The sequence below is a fragment of the Choloepus didactylus genome, chromosome 6 (genome assembly GCF_015220235.1).
Source record: "Choloepus didactylus isolate mChoDid1 chromosome 6, mChoDid1.pri, whole genome shotgun sequence".
In the NCBI taxonomy this organism is placed as follows: Eukaryota; Metazoa; Chordata; class Mammalia; order Pilosa; family Megalonychidae; genus Choloepus; species Choloepus didactylus.
In genome coordinates, this window is record NC_051312.1 from 21,537,788 (window position 1) to 21,560,100 (window position 22,313).

Genomic DNA, 22,313 nt, shown 5'->3' on the forward strand with positions numbered 1-22,313 from the left:
AGCCAATTCTTACAATAAATTTCATAGTATGTTTTCAGTAATACAAATCTCCTTTCAGTCTGTTTCTCTGGAGAACACAGACTAATGCAGTTTGGGAAGAAGTCATATTTACCTGTTATCCAGTTTATGAGGTTAATTTCTCAATATAAGGGAAATGATCTGTTTATGCCTTATAATTAGTCTTTGTTTAGGAGTCAAAATATTGAAATTATGTCAGTTAAAAAGATTTTCAAGTACATTTGCTTTTGCCAAAGTTCATTAGGAAACACCCTACGATGAATTTGAAATAAAAATACTGTGTGTGTTCCTAAAAACCCTATAGAAGGCTTTTTTTACCTCTTTGTTCCTTAAACTATAGATTAAGGGGTTAAGCATTGGAATAACTAAAGTGTAAAACACAGAGGACATTTTGTCAGAATCAGCAGAGTGAGCAGATTTGGGCTGTAGGTACATAAACAGTAGAGTCCCATAGAACACAACCACCACTGTCAGATGAGAAACACATGTGGAGAAAGCTTTTTTCCTGCCTTCAGCAGAATGAATTTGAAATATGGCTATGAGAATCAATGTGTAGGACACTAGGACTACCAAAAGAGAGGAAATCAAATTAAATGCTGAAAATGTTATGGTCAACCTTTCTAGTTCTTGTGCATTTGAGCACAGCATGGATAGCAAAATAACTTCTTCACAGTAGAAGTGCATAATGATATTAGAGCCACAGAAAGTTGATGTAAAAGTCTTAATGGTGAACATCAGAGATACGAATGTGCTGTAGAGGTAGGGGATACCCACAAGCACATGGCAAACCCTTGGTGTCATGATAACACTATAGAGCAGAGGGTTACAGATGGCCACATAGCGGTCATAGGCCATAGCTGACAACATGAAAAATTCACTGATAATGAACATAATGAAGAAAGCCATCTGCATGGCACAGGCATAATAGGAAATGGTATTCTGCTCCACAACAAAATTTATCAGCATCTTGGGACAAATGTTAGTGGAATTGCCAAGATCAATGAAAGCCAGGTGTCTGATAAAGAAATACATAGGTGTGTGGAGGCAGGAGTCCACCTTTGTCAGGATTATCATGCCCAGATTGCCCACCACTGTGACCATGTAGATGAGGAGAAAGACCCCAAAAAGGGGACCCTGCAGCTCCAGACACCTTGTGACCCCCAGTAGAATGAATTTGGGTAGCATTGTCAGATTCTGCTGGCCCATTTTATCCAGTATCTCCTGGGAAGAAATAGAATGTTTATTACTACCTTCATGTAACATTTTCTAATATTAATGTCTGTAGACAAAATGGAAAATATTTCTTCATAGAAAAATTATCACAATTGATTCAGAAGCTAAAATAGCTTTTTCTCAAAACAGCACCCTTATGAAACACCTTTAGCATGGATACAAAATTGACTAAAAACTAAATAGAATCAGCACTATTTAAAGCATTCTGTGGATATAAAAAACATATAGGTGTTAATATAGAAATATTTTGCTTTTTATGCAATGAAATCATAGTTTTCTTTAGTATAACTGAATATTTGCATGAGATTTCTTGTGACATTTTGATAATTCTGAATGAAAAATGCTCAGTTAGCATGAAACTAATGAAACTTAAGTTTTAGGGCATGACCAATGCTTTGGATATGGCCTTAGCAATGTGGTCACAAGGTGAGTGTTCTCTCTATATTTTGTGAAAGCATGCTGACCATAACCATAATCAATGAAGGCCACCTTCTCTTTCTGTTCTGTCTTCTTCTCCATGGCATTTCTCCAATGTAAAGTTGCACTGTTGCTTCTGGAGGAATTTCTTAGGTACAAGTGGGAAATTATTTGAGATTTCATGTGAGGCTTAGCGAGTGTATATATATATATGGTTGAAATTAATGATATGTTTCTTTAAAAGATGTACTTTTTCTGGTGTTGTATTACTGCTAAAACACTCCTGTGGACTAGAGACTGAGTTGTGTCTGTAGTGTAATTAATACAAATATTTAATTCAACAATTTTAAAAATGGTTTCATTATAGTATCTTCATATCTGAAAGTTATCTATTTTTCCTTTGAAATAAATATTCACATTTTGCCCAAATTTGCATTTATAGTATTATTGCTTTTTATTAAAATTCCACAATTTTTATAAGCTTCCAGTCCCAGAAGACATAGACCCATATTTACTAAAATCTATTGTTTATATCAATATTAAGATACCTGACTCATTTTATGCCTATTTTGTCTATATAATACTGTGTAGATGACAGAGTCTACAAGACATCTATGATTTTTATTTGTGTATTTAGACATTTTATTTTATAAGCTATCAATTTATTTCTAAAACTTAAAAATGAAGAATTCATAAAGAATAACACTGTTTATAAGATATTTCCATGACAAATCCTTCTATCTTCATTTTTTTTTTATTGGGAATATCTTAAATAATCAAAGTTGGAACTGCTCCAGTGAAACAACTTTAGCTTGTAAGGCACCTTTAACTTAATCCATTTTGATTCCCCTTAAACTCCTCTTATATTTATTGCCCCCCCAACACCTATGTTTATTCAAGCATGATTTCTCAGTTGGACAAATAGAGTTTAAAATATCCAGACACATAACAAGCAGGATAGAATTATTATAATGTAATGGAATCTACAGATTTAGCCTGCACAACAGTAACTGATTGGAGCAATGGAAGTCTAGAGTCACCCCCATTTTTTAGTTATAAATTAAGGATGATTTTTCAGTGCTTTGCTGGCTAGATCTTTAAAGAGACTGGCAGCAAATTTAGGAATCTGCTAATATTTTGTGCTTCTATAGCCAGCCTGATTGATGATCTTGGGGGAGAGGGCAATTCTTGAAAATGTGGGCCTTCATCCCTTCTTCCTAAATGAGTTTGCCTCTGTTCTCTATTGTACCTCATTCTCCTTTTGAGGTCAATCCTCCTCCCAAATGCATGATCTATAAGCCTATCTCCATTTGCAAACTTAACATTATAGTTGCCTTTTCCCATGGCCTACTGTCTTAAGATTTTACTGTACAATAGGAGATGCACTGGACCAAACAACAGAGTACTATATTCCAATACCAATTATCACATTTTGATGTCTTCAATGGCTTGATAATAATTATTCTACATTTTATTGAGTTATCTATTTTCATTTTCAGTTGCTATCTCCTTTTTTAATTGTTTGGATATTTCTTCTTTGCCCATTCCTTTGGTATGGGAAAGAATATGTCATATCTGAAAATAAAACATCTCAATGACAATGAACATTTTAATACCTTCATTTAGGGTAACTATGAGAGCACCCAGGATACAGAGGTATGCAAAGGAATGACTGATTTTTCAATCTTTAGATACGGTGGTATGAGCTAGAAATTATTTTGGGTTTAGGGGTTTTCTGTAACTCCATTACTCAAAAAACATGTTTACTTTTATTCTACTCAGTTTGTAATGTCTATTTTCAAAGCCTAGACCCAATAGTAAATTACACAGTAGGGAAAACACAAAGAAAGCAACCAAAAACCACAAGAATAGCTTCAAAGTTTTCATAAGAAGTGCTTATTTGAAAGGTATTCCTAGTTTGCCAAATATTGCATGGTACATACTTGTTCTAAAAGTATATTCATTAATCAAATATTAAATAGGACACACACTGAATATATTTGCTGTTTATCTAAAATTCAAATGAAAATGGGTGCCATTTATTTTAAATGATAATTCTAACCTTAATTGATTCTATTAGATCAGGTCAGTGATGAAATTTTCAAATTTTTCTAACTTCATCTTCACTTGAAGTATCCAAATTCCTACTATCAGAAAATATGGTTAGTTCATAGGATTTAATGCTTCAGAAGCACTAACCTGCTCCTAGGCAACCAAATTTAACAAAGGAGATAAGAAATATTAGAGATGTACTTGAACAAGTCAGTTTTCAGTAACCACAGGAATGTCTATAATCAGAGTCAGGAGTCATGGGAAATGACCAAGACAAAGTGATTGTGAGAATCGCAGCAAGTTCTTACCAACCCACCTTTAATGAAGACTTGATTTTCTCCTATCAAATTATGATTTCTTTTCCTCAGGTAGAAACAATTTATGGTTTTCCTCCCCTTTTGAGATGTTCCCTGAGGCAGTAGCCTGTAAGTCATTGACTATCCCCAAATCATCAGAGATTTAAACAAATTGTCTTAACATGGCTGCTAATTATCTAGGATACCCTGCATTCCCCAGTGAGAAAAGGTAAGCAGCAATTCAAGGAAAGGAAGAAAACATACATGATCTGTATAGTCCCATGGAGACCTACATATATGTAAAGATACTTATTCACCAGAGTCAAGGACTAAAGTGACAATGGAAAAAAGAAGGTATGCAAGCTCATGTAAAGTCATGATGAAATAATAAATTATACTCTAATTATTATATTGGATTTTCTCTTTGAATTTGTTATTTGAAAGATGAATATGCAGTAATCCATATGTTAGATATATATCATTAATACAAAACATGAAATAGAGTTTAGCTTTAGAACTTTCGGAGTAAACCAAGCTCAGTTAAATTATTTCATATTTTCTTAAGTCACCAAAAACAACTAAAGGATTTTAAATTAAAGCCAGAACTTTCCTAGTTCACATGTCTAAATGAGGGATATATATTCTTTGTCCTTTGATATGACAAACACGTAACAACCTGATAACAATAAATGCCCCAATTGTAGTATTTCCTAAACCAAGATTCCATCCCTTTTAAATAATATCAACCATGTTGTGTTTGATTAACTTCATACTATTCTATTGGATAAATGTACCTCAATTCTTTCAACATTCTCCTATTTATGTACATTTGAATTTGGGTTATTAAAAAAAAAAATCCACTGTCAACTTTCTCATATAAGTGTGTTTAGGTATGTATCCAAAAATTTTTTTTGTTATATGTTAAATAGTGGAATTACTGGCTCTCAGGGTAAATGTATATCAATCTTTATAAAAATGCTGCCAGCTTTCAAAATTTGTTATAACATTTTACATCCTAGCACCTAAGTATGAGAGTACCACTTGCTCCTCATTCTCACCAATATTTGATGCACAGAGGCTTTTTTTTTCTCTACAATTAGGCATTGACATTGGTGTAAATTGGTATCTCATTGTAATTATAATTTACATTTGTTAGATAACTTAATGCTAACTACCACTTTTCCATGTAGTTTTAACCATTAATACATCTTTTATTTTAAAAGATCTAAATTTTATGCCCATTTTTAAATTGGCTTGATTTTCTTTTTACTTGAATTTTTGATATTTAAATATATTCTTGAGATAATTCTTTTCTATATGCTAATATTGAAAATATACAGGCATACCTCAGATATATTATGGATTCCATTCCAGTCCACCACAATAAAGTGAATATCACATTAAAGTCACTCAAATGTTTTGGTTCCCCAGCACATATAAAAGTTATATTTTCACTAAATTTTAGTCTTATTATTAAGTGTGTAATAACATTAAGCTAACAATCATCTAAACCTTCCTGAAGTCATAATTATTTTGCTGGTAATGGGGATTGCCTTGATGTTGATGGCTGCTGATTGATGAGGGTGGTGGTTTTGAAGGTTGAGGCAGATGTTACAATTTCTTAAACTGAAATAATGATGAAGTGTGATGAATTGATTGACACTTTTTTCCATGAAAGATTTCTCTGTAGCATGCAATGGTGTTTGATAGTGTTTTATTCACAGAACTTTTCAAATTGGGGTCAATTCTCTCAAACCCTGCTTCTTTAACACCTATCAACTAACCTAGGTAACATCTAATCCTTTGTTGTCATTTCAACAATGTTTTCAGAATCTTCATCATGATTAGATTCCATCTCAAGAAACCACTTTCATGGTTATCCTTAAGAAGCAATTACTTATCCATTAAAGTTTATCATGAGATTTCAGCAATTCAGTCACATCTTCCATCTCAAGTTCTAGTTCACTTGCTATTTCCACCACGTTTGCAATTACTTCCTCCACTGAAGTCTTATAACCTTCAAAGTCACCCATGAGGGTTAAAATTAACTTTTCATGAACTGTTAATGCCATTTTGATCACCTCCTATGAATCACAAATATTCTTCATGGTATCTGGAATGGTGAGTCCTTCCCAGAAAGTTTTCAAATTACTTTGGCCAAATCTTTCAGAGCAGTGACTATGTCACTTATATCCTTATGAAATGTATTTCTTAAACAAGACTTGATAGGAAATTTGGGACTGGTTGTATTGGTCTTTGGGGATTCCTGGCTCCACAACCCCATGTACTATTTTCTCAGTGTGTTGTCATAATTGGATGCTTGCTTTTCTTCAATTGTTACTCCCAAAATGTTGGTTAATTTATGGGCAGAGAACAAAGCCATTTAATTTCTTTGATGTGCAATACAAATGTTTCTGGTTGTTACTTTTGGGACAACAGAATGCTGCAATGGCATATGATCACTATGTAGCAATCAAAAATCTACTACTGTATTCAGTTAACATGTCACCCCAACTCTCTGTGTCACTCATGATTGCTTCCTATGTTGGTGGCATTTTGCATGCTGCATTACACACAGTGGCCACTTTTAGCCTATCCTTCTGTGCATCCAATGAAATCAGACACATCTTTTGTGATATCCCTCCACTCCTATTTCTTGTTCTGACAATCACATCAACCAGCTTCCACTCATCTACTTTGTTGGCTCTATTGAGATAATTACTATATTGATAGTCTTGCTCTTTCAAGGGTTTACTTCATTGGCCATTCTGAGGATGTGTTCTGCTGAAGGGAGGCAAAAAGGCTTTTCCACCTGTGGTTCTCACCTAACTGGAGTGTTAATTTACCATGGGACCATCCTCTTCATTTATGTTCCGGCTATGGTTTGGACCATGATATTATAGTGTCTGTATTTTACACTATTGTGATTACCATGTTGAATCCTGTCATCTACAGTTTGAGGAACAAAGATGTAAATGAGGCAATGTAAAAATTATTAAAGAACAATGGGTTCATCAATAAATTACATATTTGACACTGAGTCAAACTGAAAAGAGTGCTGGGACTCACTGCATATTTTTATGGTCAGAAACCAGGGAAGAAAATTACTTGTTTTTAGCTAATATACCGAGAATCTTTCCAAATAAACAATTAGTTAGCCCTCTTGTGCAACATTTTATAAATATAGATAAACTGTGTCATCTATATGCCTATGAATATGTTTGAACAGGTCCATAGTAAACATTCGCTGATTTACATATGTTGCTGCTCTTAATCATTTTGTAACTTGATTTTCACTTGCTATAGTTAGAGGTGATCTCTTCAGGATTTAATGGCTTCATATATTATAACACTTTTCATAGTAATCCCTCTGCAATCATTATGAAGTTAATTCCCCTTTTAAAATCCCTCTAAGGACTTCCCTGTGGTTAACTCATTTGCTCCATGTGCACTATCCCATTCAATCCATACAAGCCTCTAGATGTACCTTTTGCACCCTTTGGGCCAGCAGCATAAAATTTTATTCCCATTATTTAATTCTTTCCTAAATTGATTAGATCTCTTATGAAACTCCCAAAAATATACTGAAACTATATGAAAATATTTTGATCTATTTTGATATTTTGATAGAGTGTATGTGAGGACCAGGACAGACAAATGAAATTATAGTTTATGAAGAAACTACAACTGACTACAGGATATAGATGCTTCACAATTCTAAAAAGGTAGCTCATATTTGAGGGTCCTAGGATGTTGGGATATTGGCTACAGTTTCTGTCTCTACCTTTAGCCTCTATGAATGAGGAATGACTTTGCATTTGTTATTATTCCCCAAAGTTACTCCTAATGAACAGGGAACATAATGGAAAAATTCTCATTTCAGGGCATCCCCATTTCTGCCTTATTTATTATCCTGCATTTATTTTGGTTCCAAGTTTCCTTCATTAGTAATAGAAACTCCCCTGGAGCTAACAACAGATAGAAGTACTCAAAGAGGCTGTATTAATTTTTCCTTGAATTACAATTTAAGTACTTAATGTGACTAATTGCTGAAGATTAGGCTGAACCAACTTGGGAGATAAAAGATACCCAGAGGCCCTGCCTTAGAGGGGCCCCCACATTTTGATGAGTTTTACTTCCAGGAGCCCCAACAGGCTCCCACAGAAAAAGTCCTTTATGCCTCTGCCAGTAGGAAGGGAAAAAGTAATCATTTAAAATATTTCCAAGACATTCTTTTCTTAGCATATACCTGTCCTTACATGATACTATTTTACCAGAGTCAAACCATCCTGTATTTATAAGAGCCTAACTTACCTGGGGGAAAACAGACATCCAACTCCAGGCACCTATGACCTCATGTCTCACCTAGGGGATGAAATAAAGGTGATAAACATTTGTGATAGTTACAGTCCAGAGACACAGACTCACTAAAAGATGAAGAATTTAACCTTAGGATTATAGAACATTTACCTCCCCCCTCATTTTGCCAACACATTAATAGGGTTATTGATTATAAGAAAGGGAGACAACTGTTAAGAATTGAAAGGCTCAGACCCAATTTAAGAAGGAATCCCCAAAGAAACCCAAAAACAACAGAGGAGAAAGAAACAAGGACACAAGAAAAAATTTAACCACTGAATCTCACAGCCAGAGGAAATAATAAACACACCCTAACTCCTAGCCAGATGAACATAAGTCCTCACACTAAAACTCAATTTACCTCAGTTTCCACCACTGGATGCATCATGTCTGGTTTTCAACAATAAAACAACAAGGTATGGTAAAAGGCGGAAAAAATGTCTGAAGATGAGGGCAACATCAGAAACAGCTCAAATTTGACAGATATATTGGAATTATCAGAGGAATAATTTAAAATAACTGTGATTGATATGCTAACAGCACTAAGGTAAAAAGTCCACAACATGCAGAAACTGTGGGGTGGGAGGTGACATGAGCAAGACTGTAGAATAAGACACACTTGGAACAGAGGCCCCTGAGAAAGCAATGAAAGGTGGGTAGACTTTGTCAATATTAACTTCCCCCAAACTCTGGAACACAATCAAGGCTAGACAATGACTCAACAAATAACTAATGTTATTTTCTGAAATCAGGAATTAAAAAAAAAAGTAAGAAATTTAGGAGATCCCTAGGGCAAGTTTGCTTGTTCTGCCCCCCACCCCCCTCAGTTCTGCCTGGTAGTTCCTGTGACCTCAGTGGTGGCCCAGGCACATTCAAGTGAGGGTCCCTGGGGCCTGATTATTGCTGCACCTTAGAGACAATATTGGGTGTCTTTGTACATCAGCCCCAGCCAGCTCTGTGGAAGACTGACCCAGATGACATCAGGGTCCCCTAATCTGGGGTTTACTGGAGACTGAGAACTGGCATATAAAATTAATACCAATTTCCTTATGAGTGTAGATGTAAAATCATCAATAAATTCTGGCAAATTGAATGTGACAGCACATTAAAAGGATTACACCACAGAGACTTATCCCAGAAATGTAAGGGTGGCTCAACATAAAAAAAAATTATCAATATAATACACCACATTAATATATGAAGAAAAATTACTTATCATATGAATTGATGTAGAGCAGGAACATGACAAAAATCCAACACAATGTCATAATAAAATCCTGTGGTAAAAAAGGGATAGAAGGGAACTTCTTCAACATGATAAAAGGCAAATACAAAAAGTCCACAGCTGCCATTATATTTAATAGTAATAGTCTGAAAGCCTCTCCCCGCCTTAGGTCAGGAACAATACAATAATGTCTACTTTCCCCACTGCTACAAGAATGGAGTTCTGATAAATTCCATGATACTGTCTGGATGAACTTGTGTGAAATAAACCATACCCAGTAAAACAAATAATGTATAATCTCACTTACATGAAATACCTAGAATGAGCAAATTCACAAAGGCAGTTAATTATATGCTACCAGAGGCCAGATTGTGAGGGAAATGAAGAATTACTGCTTAATCAATGTTTGAGGTAATAAAAAACTTTGGGTAATGGATTAAAGTGATGGTGTCACAATAATAAATGTTAGTAATACCACTGAACTGTACACTTGAAAGTGGTTAAAATGGGAAGTTTTGAGTTGTTTAAGTGTTACTATAATAAAAGTTCAGGCAAAAAAAGACAAAAAAAAAAAGAAAAATAGAGGAGAGGGTGACGTCAGCAAAGAAATGGAGCTCCTAAGAAAGAATCAAGAGGAAATTCATGGTATCAAAAGCACTGTAACAGAAATAAAGAATGCCTTTGATGGGATCATCAGATGATCAGACATGCTCAAGGAAAGTATCAGTGATCTTCTTGAAGACATGTCAATAGAAACTTCCCAATCTGATGAGGGGGAGAGAGAGAGAGAGAGAGAGAGAGAGAGAGAGAGGGAGGGAGGGAGAGAGAGAAAGACTTAAAGATGCAGCAGAATATCCAAGAACTCTGGGGCAGTAACAAAATGTTTATATATGTGTAACAGGGAAAACTAGAAGATGAAAGAAATGACCAAAGGAAATATTAGTATTAATGGCTAAGAATTTTTGAAAATTGTTGACAGACACTAAGCCAAAGACCCAGGAAACTCAAAGAACACCAAGCAGGATAAACATGTAAAAAAAATAAAATAAAATAAAAATACCTTCATCTAGGAATACACTAGGAATATACTATAACTGAAGGAAATCAAAGACAAAGAGGGAATCTTGAAAATAGCTAGAATAAAAAACAACTTTTGTATACAGGGAAAAGGTTAAGAATTGTATCAGACTTCCCCTTAAACTATGCAACTATGCAGGCAAGAAGAGAATGGAGTGGAATATTTAAAGAACTGAATAAAAAATGCTAAGAATTTTATATATAGCAAAATTAGTTTTCAAAATTGAAGGAGAAATAAAGTCTTTCTCAGACAACCAAAACTTGTCGGAATTTATCACCAATACACGTGCTTTGCAAAAGTGTTAATAGAAGTACTATAGAAAGATTAGAAATTGGATAAAAAATTCAGGACTACATATAGAAGGGAAGAATATAGGAGAAGGAATAAATGAAAGTAAAATACTATATTTTATTTTTCTTATATATAACTGATCTAATGGATAGCCATTTGTTTAAAGTAATAATAGTAACAATATAGTTGATTATTATAGCTTAAGTATAAATGAAATGTTTGACAACAATGTTACAAGCCACAGGAGAAGCAAATTGAGACTGTTAGAAGGTACCAGAACTAACTATGAAGAATTATAAGTGCTATTTGAAAGTGGACTTATATTTATCATAAATGTATATTACCAACATTAGGGCCACTGTCATAATTTTCTGGGTGCTAAAACAAATACTGTACAACAGGTTGGTTTAATAACAGGAATTCCTTAGTTCACAATTTCAGAGCCCTAAGACTTGCCTCCTCCTGGGATCAGTATCTTCTGGCTGGCTAGCAATCTGTGGGAATCCTTGGCTTTTTGAGACATCTTCTTTTTCTTCCAAATTCCATTGACTTTCAGCTGCTGACTGCTACCTATGGCTTCTCTCTCCATCTGACTTGCACTCTGCTAGTAAAGGAATTGAGTCATCTGGATTAAAGCCCAATTTGATTCTTTGGGGCCACACCTTAACTCTCTGGAAGAATTTTATTTACAATATGTCCACATCCACAGGACCAGAGGTGGAACCTGAACATGCCTTCTGTGGGGGACACGACTCAATACCAAACAGCAACCACTAAAAAATTTAAAAATAAGTATAATTGATATGCTAAGTGAGAGAGAACATAGAGTCATGTGAAATACTCAGTTAACACCAGGGAAGAAAGAAAAAGGGCAGGAGGCAAAAAAATTAATCAAGAGCAGGGGCAGGGAATAGAAAATGATGGCAAATGTGACAGATATTAATACAACTACATCAATAAGCACTTTAAGTGGGAATAGAATGGTCTAAATACTCTAATTAAGAGATAGAGACTATTATTACAGGCTGTCTGTAAAAACCATTTTAAATTTTAAAACAAGTAAATTAAAAGTAAAAGGATATCAAATTATATACTATGCTACAATCAATCAAAAGAGCTGGACTATCTATAAAAATTTCAGATAAAGCAGATTTCAGACCAAAAAAATTATGAAAGATTAAGTGGGGGCATTTTGCAATGACAAGAAGATTGATTCTCTGAGAACATACAATAACCCTGAATGTATTTACACCTATCAACAGAGGGTCAGAATACGTGAGGTAAGATCAGATAGCTCTGCAAGGAGAAACTGATAAATCTACTATTGCGGTTGGAGATTTCAGCACTCCTCTATCAATAATTGACAGATCCAGGAGGCAGAAAATCAGTAAGGATATAGTTGAACTTAACAGAATAATCAATTAATTGGATGTACTTGATATTTAAACAATATTTCATCCCAAAGACTACACAGACTTCTCAAGCTCACATGGAATATTCACCATGATAGACCACATTGTGAGCCATAAAGCACACCTTAACAAAGTTAAAAGAATAGCATTCATTCAATGTACACACTCAGTTCACAATGGAATCACACCAGTAATAAATAATAAAAGAAAACTGGAAAATCTCAAATATTTGGCAACAATGAACTCATTCAATAGGTGAATAGAGAAATAAAATGTGATACATTGATGAAACAGAGTATTATTCAGCTATAAAAAGAAATGAACGACCAAGCTACAAAAAATCAAAAAGGAACCTTAAATGCATACTGCTAAGGGAAAGAAGCCAGTGTTAAAAGTAACAAACTGCAGATTCCAACAATGTAACATTGTGAAGAGGAAAACTAAAGACAGAATAAAAGTATAAGTGGTAGTCAAGGACTCAGAGGTAAGAGGGAGGGTTGAATGGAGGGCACACAGGGAATTTTTATATCATTGAAACTACTCTATATGGTATTGTTATGGTGGATACAAGAAAATTAACGTTTTTAAAACCTCAAAGAATTGTACAACATGGAGAGTGAGCACTAATATAAAGTCTGCACTTTAGTTAATAATAAGGCATCCATCTCGACAGGTGAACTCGTTGCCCTCCCCCCTACGTGGGACCCGACCCCCAGGGGTGTAAATCTCCCTGGCAACGCAGAGTATGACTCCCGGGGATGAATGTGGACCCGGCATCGTGGGACTGAGAGTATCTTCTTGACCAAAAGGGGGATGCAAAATGAGACGAAATAGTTTCAGTGGCTGAGAGATTCCAAATGGAGTCGAGAGGTCACTCTGGTGGACATTCTTATGCACTATATAGATAACACCTCTTAGACTTTAATGTATTGAAATAGCTAGAAGTAAATACCTGAAGCTACCAAACTCCAACCCAGCAGTCTGGACTCCTGAAGACAATTATATAATAATGTAGATTACAAGGGGTGACAGTGTGATTGTGAAGACCTTGTGGATCACACCCTCTTTAGCTAGTGTATGGATGAGTGGAGGAATGGTGATAAAAACTAAAGGACAAATGGGATGGGATGGGGGAATGATTTGGGTGTTCTTTTTTTCACTTTTATTTTTTATTCTTGTTCTGGTTCTTTCTGATGTAAGGAGAATGTTCAGAGATAGATTGTGGTGATGAACGCATAACTATGTTATCATACTGTGGACAGTGGATTGTATATCATGGATGATTGTATAGTGTGTGAATGTATTTCAATAAAACTGAATTTAATAAAAAATAATAATAAGGGATCAGTGTAGGCTCACCAATTATAAAAAATGTCCCACACTGATTTAAGATATTGATAATATGAGGAACTGTTGGGAGGTAGAGAGAATACATGGGAACACTTTGTTCTTTCTGTGAAATACTCCTTGAACCAAATTCTGCTCTTAAAAATAAAGTCTATAAAAATGTTTAAATTTTAAAAAATAATTTTGTGAGACACAACACTGACCACAGTGTAGATAGCATTTTGGTTTCTAATGATATAAAGTTATTTACTTCTTTATTATCAACTTTTGAAGTAATTTTTCTAGAAGAAGGAAAAAACCATTTCAAAACTGTTTCTAAGTAGGCATCTCATAAAATTTATAATTCTTGCAGAATTCCAGTATCATCTTGTGTACTTCCACAATTCAAATCAGGGTTTCAAAATATCGTTAAGGCAAAGTTTCAGTCAATCTGTTGGTTGGTTTCCTTGGTTTGCTGATTTAGTTGCTCTTTCAACTTGACAAAAAATAATCTTTCTTTGAAAAGAAAGAGATGAGCCGTAGGAACAAGGATACACTCACATATGCCTAAAAATATCTGGCCAATAATTGATTCAACAAATAAGACAAAAATGGATGTCAAGTTAATGTGCATGAAATTCCACTAAACCCCCCCACTTTTTTTATTTACTAAAAATAGAAAACCAATGGTGAGAATAAGCTATACCCCATGATTTGCTATTTGTTCAGATAAATATGGAATAGTGGTATATTTAACTCTCAAGTTAATAAGTCTTCAATCTTAATAGCTCAATTACCTTCTCAAGGAAGAATTACATTACTCCCCCATCCCTGATGGGACAGCTCTTTCATATCATTTAAGACAGATATCACTTAATATTTGTTGTGGTGATATTTGATAACTTTGCAGATCTACCACTATATTGATGCTGTAACTTGCATAAAGGCAGACCTTGTATGTATTTTCTCTCACAATTGTATCACCACAATTGTATCACCAGTGCAAAACATAGTATCCAGAATGTGTAGTTAGCTTAGAGAATATTTATTGAAGGTATAGCAACTCAATGAATGAGTAAAAATAAATAACAAAAGTTACCACTATCAGCTTATTAGGTACTATACAATTAAATAAGTTTGTACATATATTAATTCAGGGAATCCCTTCAGCAACCACTAAAAAGAGAAAAGACAAATTACCAACATAAGGAATAAAAGAAGGGATAACACAATAGTCCCCACAAACATGAAAAGGAAGTAAGAAAATATTATTTAAAAATTTTTGTTGATAAATTTGATAGTTTAGATGAATTGTATAATTTCTTAAAGTTGATCACACCAGAAGAATGGATAACCTTATATCTAGTTAAAAATTGAATTAATCTTTAAAAACCTTCCACATGAACAAGCTTTCTCCATGTATTTTCAGCCCTGCAGAAGACAACATATTAGGAGGCAGCAAAACAAACACCATAAAAGAAACCTGGGCCCCAGGATTACCTTGTAGAGAAGACCCACCCACAAATTCTGGTCAGCTAAATTCTGCATGGTTATATCCAAGGATGATACTTTTCTCTTTGTTAAGCTACTTTGTTTCTGAATTCCTTTTGCCACACCACAATAATTGGTACTCTAATATAGTTTCTCTCTGCACCACAATCACATCACTGGTGAGTTTTTCTTTCCTTTAGAGACTCCATTTTTCTTCTTCTGTAAATAGGGCAGTCCTATATGTTTGAAAATATTTAGCTGGTATCTTTGGACATGGTTGCCACAGGGAATTGCCAAGAGAATGGTAGTTCACTAATGATGAGTACTACAAAGAAAGCTAGCTGTGTAGCGTAAAAAAAAAAATTAGGAGATATTTTCATCTACAACAAAATATACTAGCATATTGGGTTCCACAGTTATATAGCAAAGTCAACAAGAGCCAGGTTTCTGAGGAAAAGTTGCACGGATATTTGTAGCCTGTAGTCCATCTTGGTGGGATGGTCATGCCCAAGTTGCCCACCACTGAGATCACATAGATGATGAAGAATAACAAATAATGTAGCCTACATGTAAGAGCAGTCTATGATTCTTGTTAGAATAGATTCATTCAGCACAGCTAAATTGTATTTTTCCTCCCAGGTCTGTCAGGAACCTATTCTGTCAGAGACATGAGCCTAGCCAATAGGTTCCATGTAGTATCACCCGATAATTTTTAGTATACAAAACCAGTATGACTAATATGACTACAAATTTTCTAATTTAGGATTTTGAAAATAAACCCACATCCTACAAATAACACACACAAGTACACACACCTACAGGCATATACACACATGCATATATATTCATTGATAAGTATGCATTCATATATATATGTGCATATATATATATATATATATTTGATGATAGATTGATAGATGGGTAGGTAGACAGATCGACTGACAGACAATTGATTGGCTTTCTATCTTTATTTTTGCCAGGAAATTTCTCTGAAAATTTCATCAGAAACTTCAGTGGAGTTCCCAATTCATGGCCTGCCCTGTGAAATGGGGACTTTCCAAACCGCAGTCACATGAGCCAATTTCTACAATAAACTCTCTGTCTTCCGTTTTTCTTCCTCTCTCTCTCTTTCCACACACAAAGACACACACACAAACATACATATGTCCTACAGCTGCCAAGTGTGTTAACAGTGTGAACCACCTGTAGGCATAAGGACTTTCATGGGACTATGTTTTGAAATGTGAAGTCCAAATGTTTTATTATATTTTGTATAAGTATACATATAAAAAATAAAAGCTTTATGAATAGTACAATTATGATCTAGATACCTAATACTGAAAGGTTTTTAACATTTTTCATTTTGCTTCATCTGTCTATTGTCTGTCCATCTATCTACCATCCATTTCTCCATTTATCTATCTATCCATCTATCATCTATTATACGTGATATGTAAATGTATATATTTTTAGGAATATAAATGTATGTTTGCATATGTTTGTGAATCTACATGTTTGTGTCTTTGTGTGTGTGTGGTTTTTTTTTGAAAATATTTAATCTCTCATTATCATGTAGGTTGTTAGTTGTGTTTTCCTAAGATGCCCTTTTCAATTTGAGGAAATACCATTCTGATAGTAGTTTGCTGAAACTTTTTATCATTAATGAATATTGGATATTGCTAAATGATTTTTCTATATGCATTGTAATGGTCTTGTGTTTATCTTTTTTAAAGCTTGTTAATATAAATAATTACATTAATTGAGATTTGAATGGTAAACTAAATTTGTATTCCAAAAACAAACCCACCATGCTCATGAACTATTATCAGTTTCACATATTAGTAGAATGAATTTGCTAAAATATTTTTAAAAATTTTTGTATCTATTTTCTGGAGGTATTCTCTATTGTTTTGTTTTCTTCAAAATGTCTTTAAATACTTTAGGTATCAGAGTAAAGGTATTATGATAACTAAATTAGCATTTATTCTCTTCCTATTCTGGTTTATGGATACTTTATAAATTGACATTATTTCCTTACTAGGTCTCGAATAATTTTCTATTGTAATAATCTGTGCCTTGAGAGTATATTTCAAAGATTTTAAATAAATTTCCTATTTCTTTTATTAGATACAGAGTTACTATGGTTTTATATTTCTTCTGTGAGTTTTTATAGCATGTTTTTTTCAAGGACATACCAATTTCATCTAAGATGCTCTATTTATTGGCTTAAAGATGTGTATAATATTCTTGAAATACTTTTCATATTTTTAAAATCTATAGTAAGATTACTCATTTCTTTCATGACTATTGGCAATTCTTTTCTTCTGATCAGTTTGGCTGGAGAATATATATTTCATTGATCTTCTCAAAGATCTTCATTTGTTTGCATCGATTGCTTTTTTTTGATTTTTATGTCATTTTTGTCATCTCTGATAATTATTTCTTCCTTTCTTCTGCTTAGATTGGAATTTCATTTGATCTTTCTAATTTTGTAGGTGTAAGCACAGGAATTGATTTCAGACTTTTATTTAACAATGTATGGATTTATGCCATAAATTTACCTTTTTATTTATGCTTCAGGGGCATACCACAATTTTATATGTTGTTTTTAGTATTCATACAGATAAAAATAATTTCTCATTTTCCTATTGATTCTTTTATTGATACACTGGTTATTTTAAGTTTGATATTTTGTTCACTAATGTTTGGATATTTTCTAGAAATCTTTGGTAAATGATTTCTAAGCTAATTCCACTCTAGACAAAGAATAATGTTTGTATAATTTAAAATGTTTTAAATTTACTGAGACTTGTTTTACATGCCTGAATTTTAATTTAGGTACCCCAATAAATGTTTCTGTGTGCATTTAAAAACATAGTATGTTTTCTGCTGTTGTTGAGTAGAGTATTCTATAAATATCAATTTGGACAAATTAGTTAGTAATACTTAGCAATTCTATAAAAAATTTTTGGAGTTAATGACTCATCTCTATCATCAAGAGAGGGGTTTGGAATGGAATTTCTTTTGTATATTGAATCCCTGTTTATCCTTATATTTCTGTCAGGTATTTTATTCATGTTTTTGGAAGCTAGATTATTAGAAGCATGGGCATTTAGTATTATATCTGTTTCATTAATATATCACTTTATTTTTATAAAATGCCCTTTTTATCCCTTATAATATTCTTTCCCTGTAATCAACTTAATCTGATATTAATATACCCATTCCAGATTTCTGCTGACTAGTATTAGCATGTACATATTCTCTACTCTTATAGAATCTATTTGTGTTCATTTACCTAAATTGTGCCTTGTTGGCAACATACAGTTGGGTCTTATGTTTTTAAGTCTGATTTGATAATCTTTGCCTTTTTCTGACTATGTGAACCATTTATATTTAATGTCATCATTGATAAAATTAGGTATAAGTCCATCATCTTGCTCTTTGCTTTCCATTTGCCCCAAAGGATTTATGACCCCTTTTCCTCTGTTTCTAATTTCTTTTGAGTAACTGATTATTTGTTTTGTGATTCCGTGATTTCTTTCTATTGTTTCTTTAAAAAACATATTTTTCTACTGTTATTTTAGTGTTTGCCTTACAATTCATGTATAGGTACTATAGATATTTTCACTTGTCACAGTCCATATTCAATGTTAGTTATTCTAATTCACATGCAATTTTTGTTATGTTTTTATTGTTTTAAAGCAGTTAATTATCTTTAAAAGAGATACAATTAATTAAAAGATCAATAGTTTCAGTTATCATTTCTTGTGCTTTTCATTCTTTTGTCTCAATCAATATTTCCATCTGGTATCAGTTTACTTATCTTACATTACATAAGATAAGTCACATATCTTATATTGCAGGTCTGCAAGTGATGGATTCTTTTGTCACTTGTGTGTTGTGAAAGTATCATTTTGCATTCCTTTCTGAAATATATCTTCTCTGGGTACACAATTCTATGTTCACAGTTTGTTTAGTTTTTCAGTACTTTAATGCTGTTGCTCCATGTTCTTCATGATTGCTTTGCCTCTAACTAGGAATCTTACGCCATCATTAACTTTGTTCCTAGGCATACAAGGTGCCATTTACTCTTTTGCTGTCTAACTTTTTATTTTGTTACCCAGTGACTTTGGACAATTTAATTAAGATATACATTTAAGTAGGTTTTCTATACAATTCATGTTTCTGAAGTTGGTTAAGCTTATGCTTTGTTAATCACATTTGGAGAACTACCAGCTATTATTTCTTTAAATAATTTAGGGCCTTTTAATTTAGGAACTTCATTTACATATACATGTGGCTGCTTGAAATTGCACCAAAGCTCATTCATTGCTCTTTACATGGTATTGATTCTTCTTCCTGTGTTTCATTTTTGATAGTTTCTGTTGCTTTATCTACAAATTCAATACATTTCTGGAATGGCTAATCAAACTCAGGGATTCTGTTTGGCTTCAACTATGCTCCCCCTTTTGCAGTGTTGTCTGGAAAATATCTTAAGGCAGTAGGTTTGTTCAGTCATATGGTTCATCTCATTTTTCCCCCCTTAAACCATGGAAACTTTCCTTCAGTTCCTGATATCAGTATCATGGCATGAATATTGATTTTTCAAATATCTAGTTTTAGTTTTCTTATCCTTTTTCCATGTGGGAGGTTAAATAGGGTTCCTAATATTTCAGATTAATTGGAAGAGAGACAGGATTCAGCATATTTTGTGATGAAATCTGGATTTAGTATTTCCATTATTTTCTAATTATTAATCTATTTTAATAAACTTTTACATTCCATATTAATATGAAGAAATACTATTGACATTTTTTTAAAGCAAGTCACTTACTATAATCTGACTGCTTCTGTTTTTGCCTTAGCGTCCATATACTCTTGAGAGTACAATAAAAACCCTTCACAATTTTCCATTTTCCAATCTTAGTCCACTGTAACCTATTATTTACACAACAGTTCTGTAACTGAGGACACATCATATCTCTCCACAGATAAAACTCCTCTGAAGTTTACATTTTCCAATCAGAATAAATAGAAAATTTTACAACAGCCTGTAAACTACTACACAGTGAGATCCTGCATTAAAATCTATCATCATCACCTATGTTTACCCATAGTGTCCTCTGCTCAAAACATCTTGGATTCTATTTCCCCTCAGCATAACAGTGATATTATCACTTATGAGGTCCTGAACCTTCATACTTCTCTCAATAAATATCCACATGGCTCACTCATTCAATTCCTCAAATATTTGCTTAAATGTTATTTTTTTAGAGAGCTGTCTTGGCTACATTAATCCAAAATTTATCTCCCATTCTGACTATTTGTTGTATTTCATTTTCATATATATCATTAGGTTCAATCATACTTTATAATCCATTTCTCATTTTGCCTTTATTCAGCATCCTTCTAAGGGAATGTAGGACACATGAAGATGGGAATTTTGATTGTTTCATTTAACATTGTGTGAATGGATCAATTTTCATAATCTTTACCAGGAATTATTGCATTTTTTAACTGTGGTAGGAACTTCAGATTAAATGGTGAATGAACTATACAGAGTTCCTAGTTCCATTAAGGCCACTATTTAGTGGAAGAGACAAGAAAACAGACTCTATGTGGGAAAAGTAAGAATGAAACCTAACTTGGACTTGAAACAAAATATAAATTCCCATCTGAAGCATGAGCAGAAGTTAGTCATCTCTTAGTGGTAGATTTTGATTTGAAAGCAAGGAAGTAATTTCTATATTATATGCCTTACTGATAGATTCTTAACCATCCCTATGATGGCAAAGAGTACAAGGATAAAGAAATGTCAGACATAGTATACATTGCCTATAATGTAATTTATTGTTACCAAATCCCACAGTGAATTTTAAATGGATAATGTGTACATATTTTCCATGTTTTCTTTAGGTTCTTTTTCACCTCTTCTTCCTCAAATTGTAAATCATGGGATTCAGCATGGGTATCACAAGGATATAAAATACAGAGGCCATTTTATCACTATCAAAGGAATGACTGGATTTGGGCTGCACAAACATAAAGACTAGAGTTCCATAGAGGACAATCACAACTGTCTGGTGAGATCCACATGTGGAGAAGACCTTGTGCCTGCCCTCTGCAGAGTTCATCCTGAGGATGGCCATGAGGATCAGCATGTAGGATGTGAGAACTATCAGAAGAGATGACACCAAATTAAAAGCTGAAAAGATCAGTACCATCAATCTTATTTCATGTGTGTTTGAGCAGATCAAGGATATCAAGTGCAGAGTACCAGAGTAGACATGCCTGATGTCATTACAGCCACAAAATGATAAGAAAATTTTATGATGATCAGGAAAGACACAAAAACACTGTAGAGATAAACTATCATCACCAGCTGGTGACATCTTTTTGTGACATGACTGTGTAGAGCAGATGGTTACAGATGGCCACATGGCAGTCATAGGCCATTGCTGATAAACAGAAAATTTCACTAGTGATACACACAGTTAAGAAAGTGAATTGGATAGCACACCAATTAAATGAGATTGCATGCTGATCTGCAAGAAAATTAAACAACAGCTGTTGAATAACCAAGACCAGTGGTTGCCAGATATCTGAGGAAAAGGTACATGAGTGTTTGTAGCCTAGAGTCTATCATGGCGAGGATGATCATGCCCAGGTTACCCACCACTGAGGTCATGTAAACAAGGAGGAAGAGCCTGAATAATGGGGTCTGCAGCTCAGGGTGATCTGTGATTCCCACTAGAATAAATTCATTCAGAATTTTTAGATTGTTTTTTGTCCATCCAGGCACTCAACAAGAAACCTATATTGGAAATGATTATAAGAAGAAGCAATAATTTTTGGAAAATGTGACTGAAAATCATATATTTATATAATTTGCATAAGATAAATCCATAGCAACAATTTCAGTGTTCACTATTATTTTGTAATTTTGACATGAGTACTCAGAGCAAATAATTATTCCAAAAAAAATTCTAGTGGTATGCATCATCAGTAGGATAAATGCAGGGTTATCTTCATGCAATAATTTTACCAGTACTTGAGGAAAATTCCTTAGAAGATGATATTCTTACTGTGCAAATGATTTATCCCACATATTG

At 33.7% G+C, this 22,313-nt stretch overlaps 1 protein-coding gene across 1 annotated transcript; it reads right to left on the bottom strand.

The window, feature by feature from the left end:
- Positions 1–270: 270 nt before the first annotated feature.
- On the bottom strand, positions 271–1,245 carry LOC119536668 (olfactory receptor 8K5-like). The gene has a single exon (XM_037839497.1). The coding sequence runs from the start codon at positions 1,222–1,224 to the stop codon at positions 271–273; it is 954 nt and encodes a 317-aa protein (XP_037695425.1). The 5' UTR covers positions 1,225–1,245.
- Between the last annotated feature and the right edge of the window lie 21,068 nt (positions 1,246–22,313).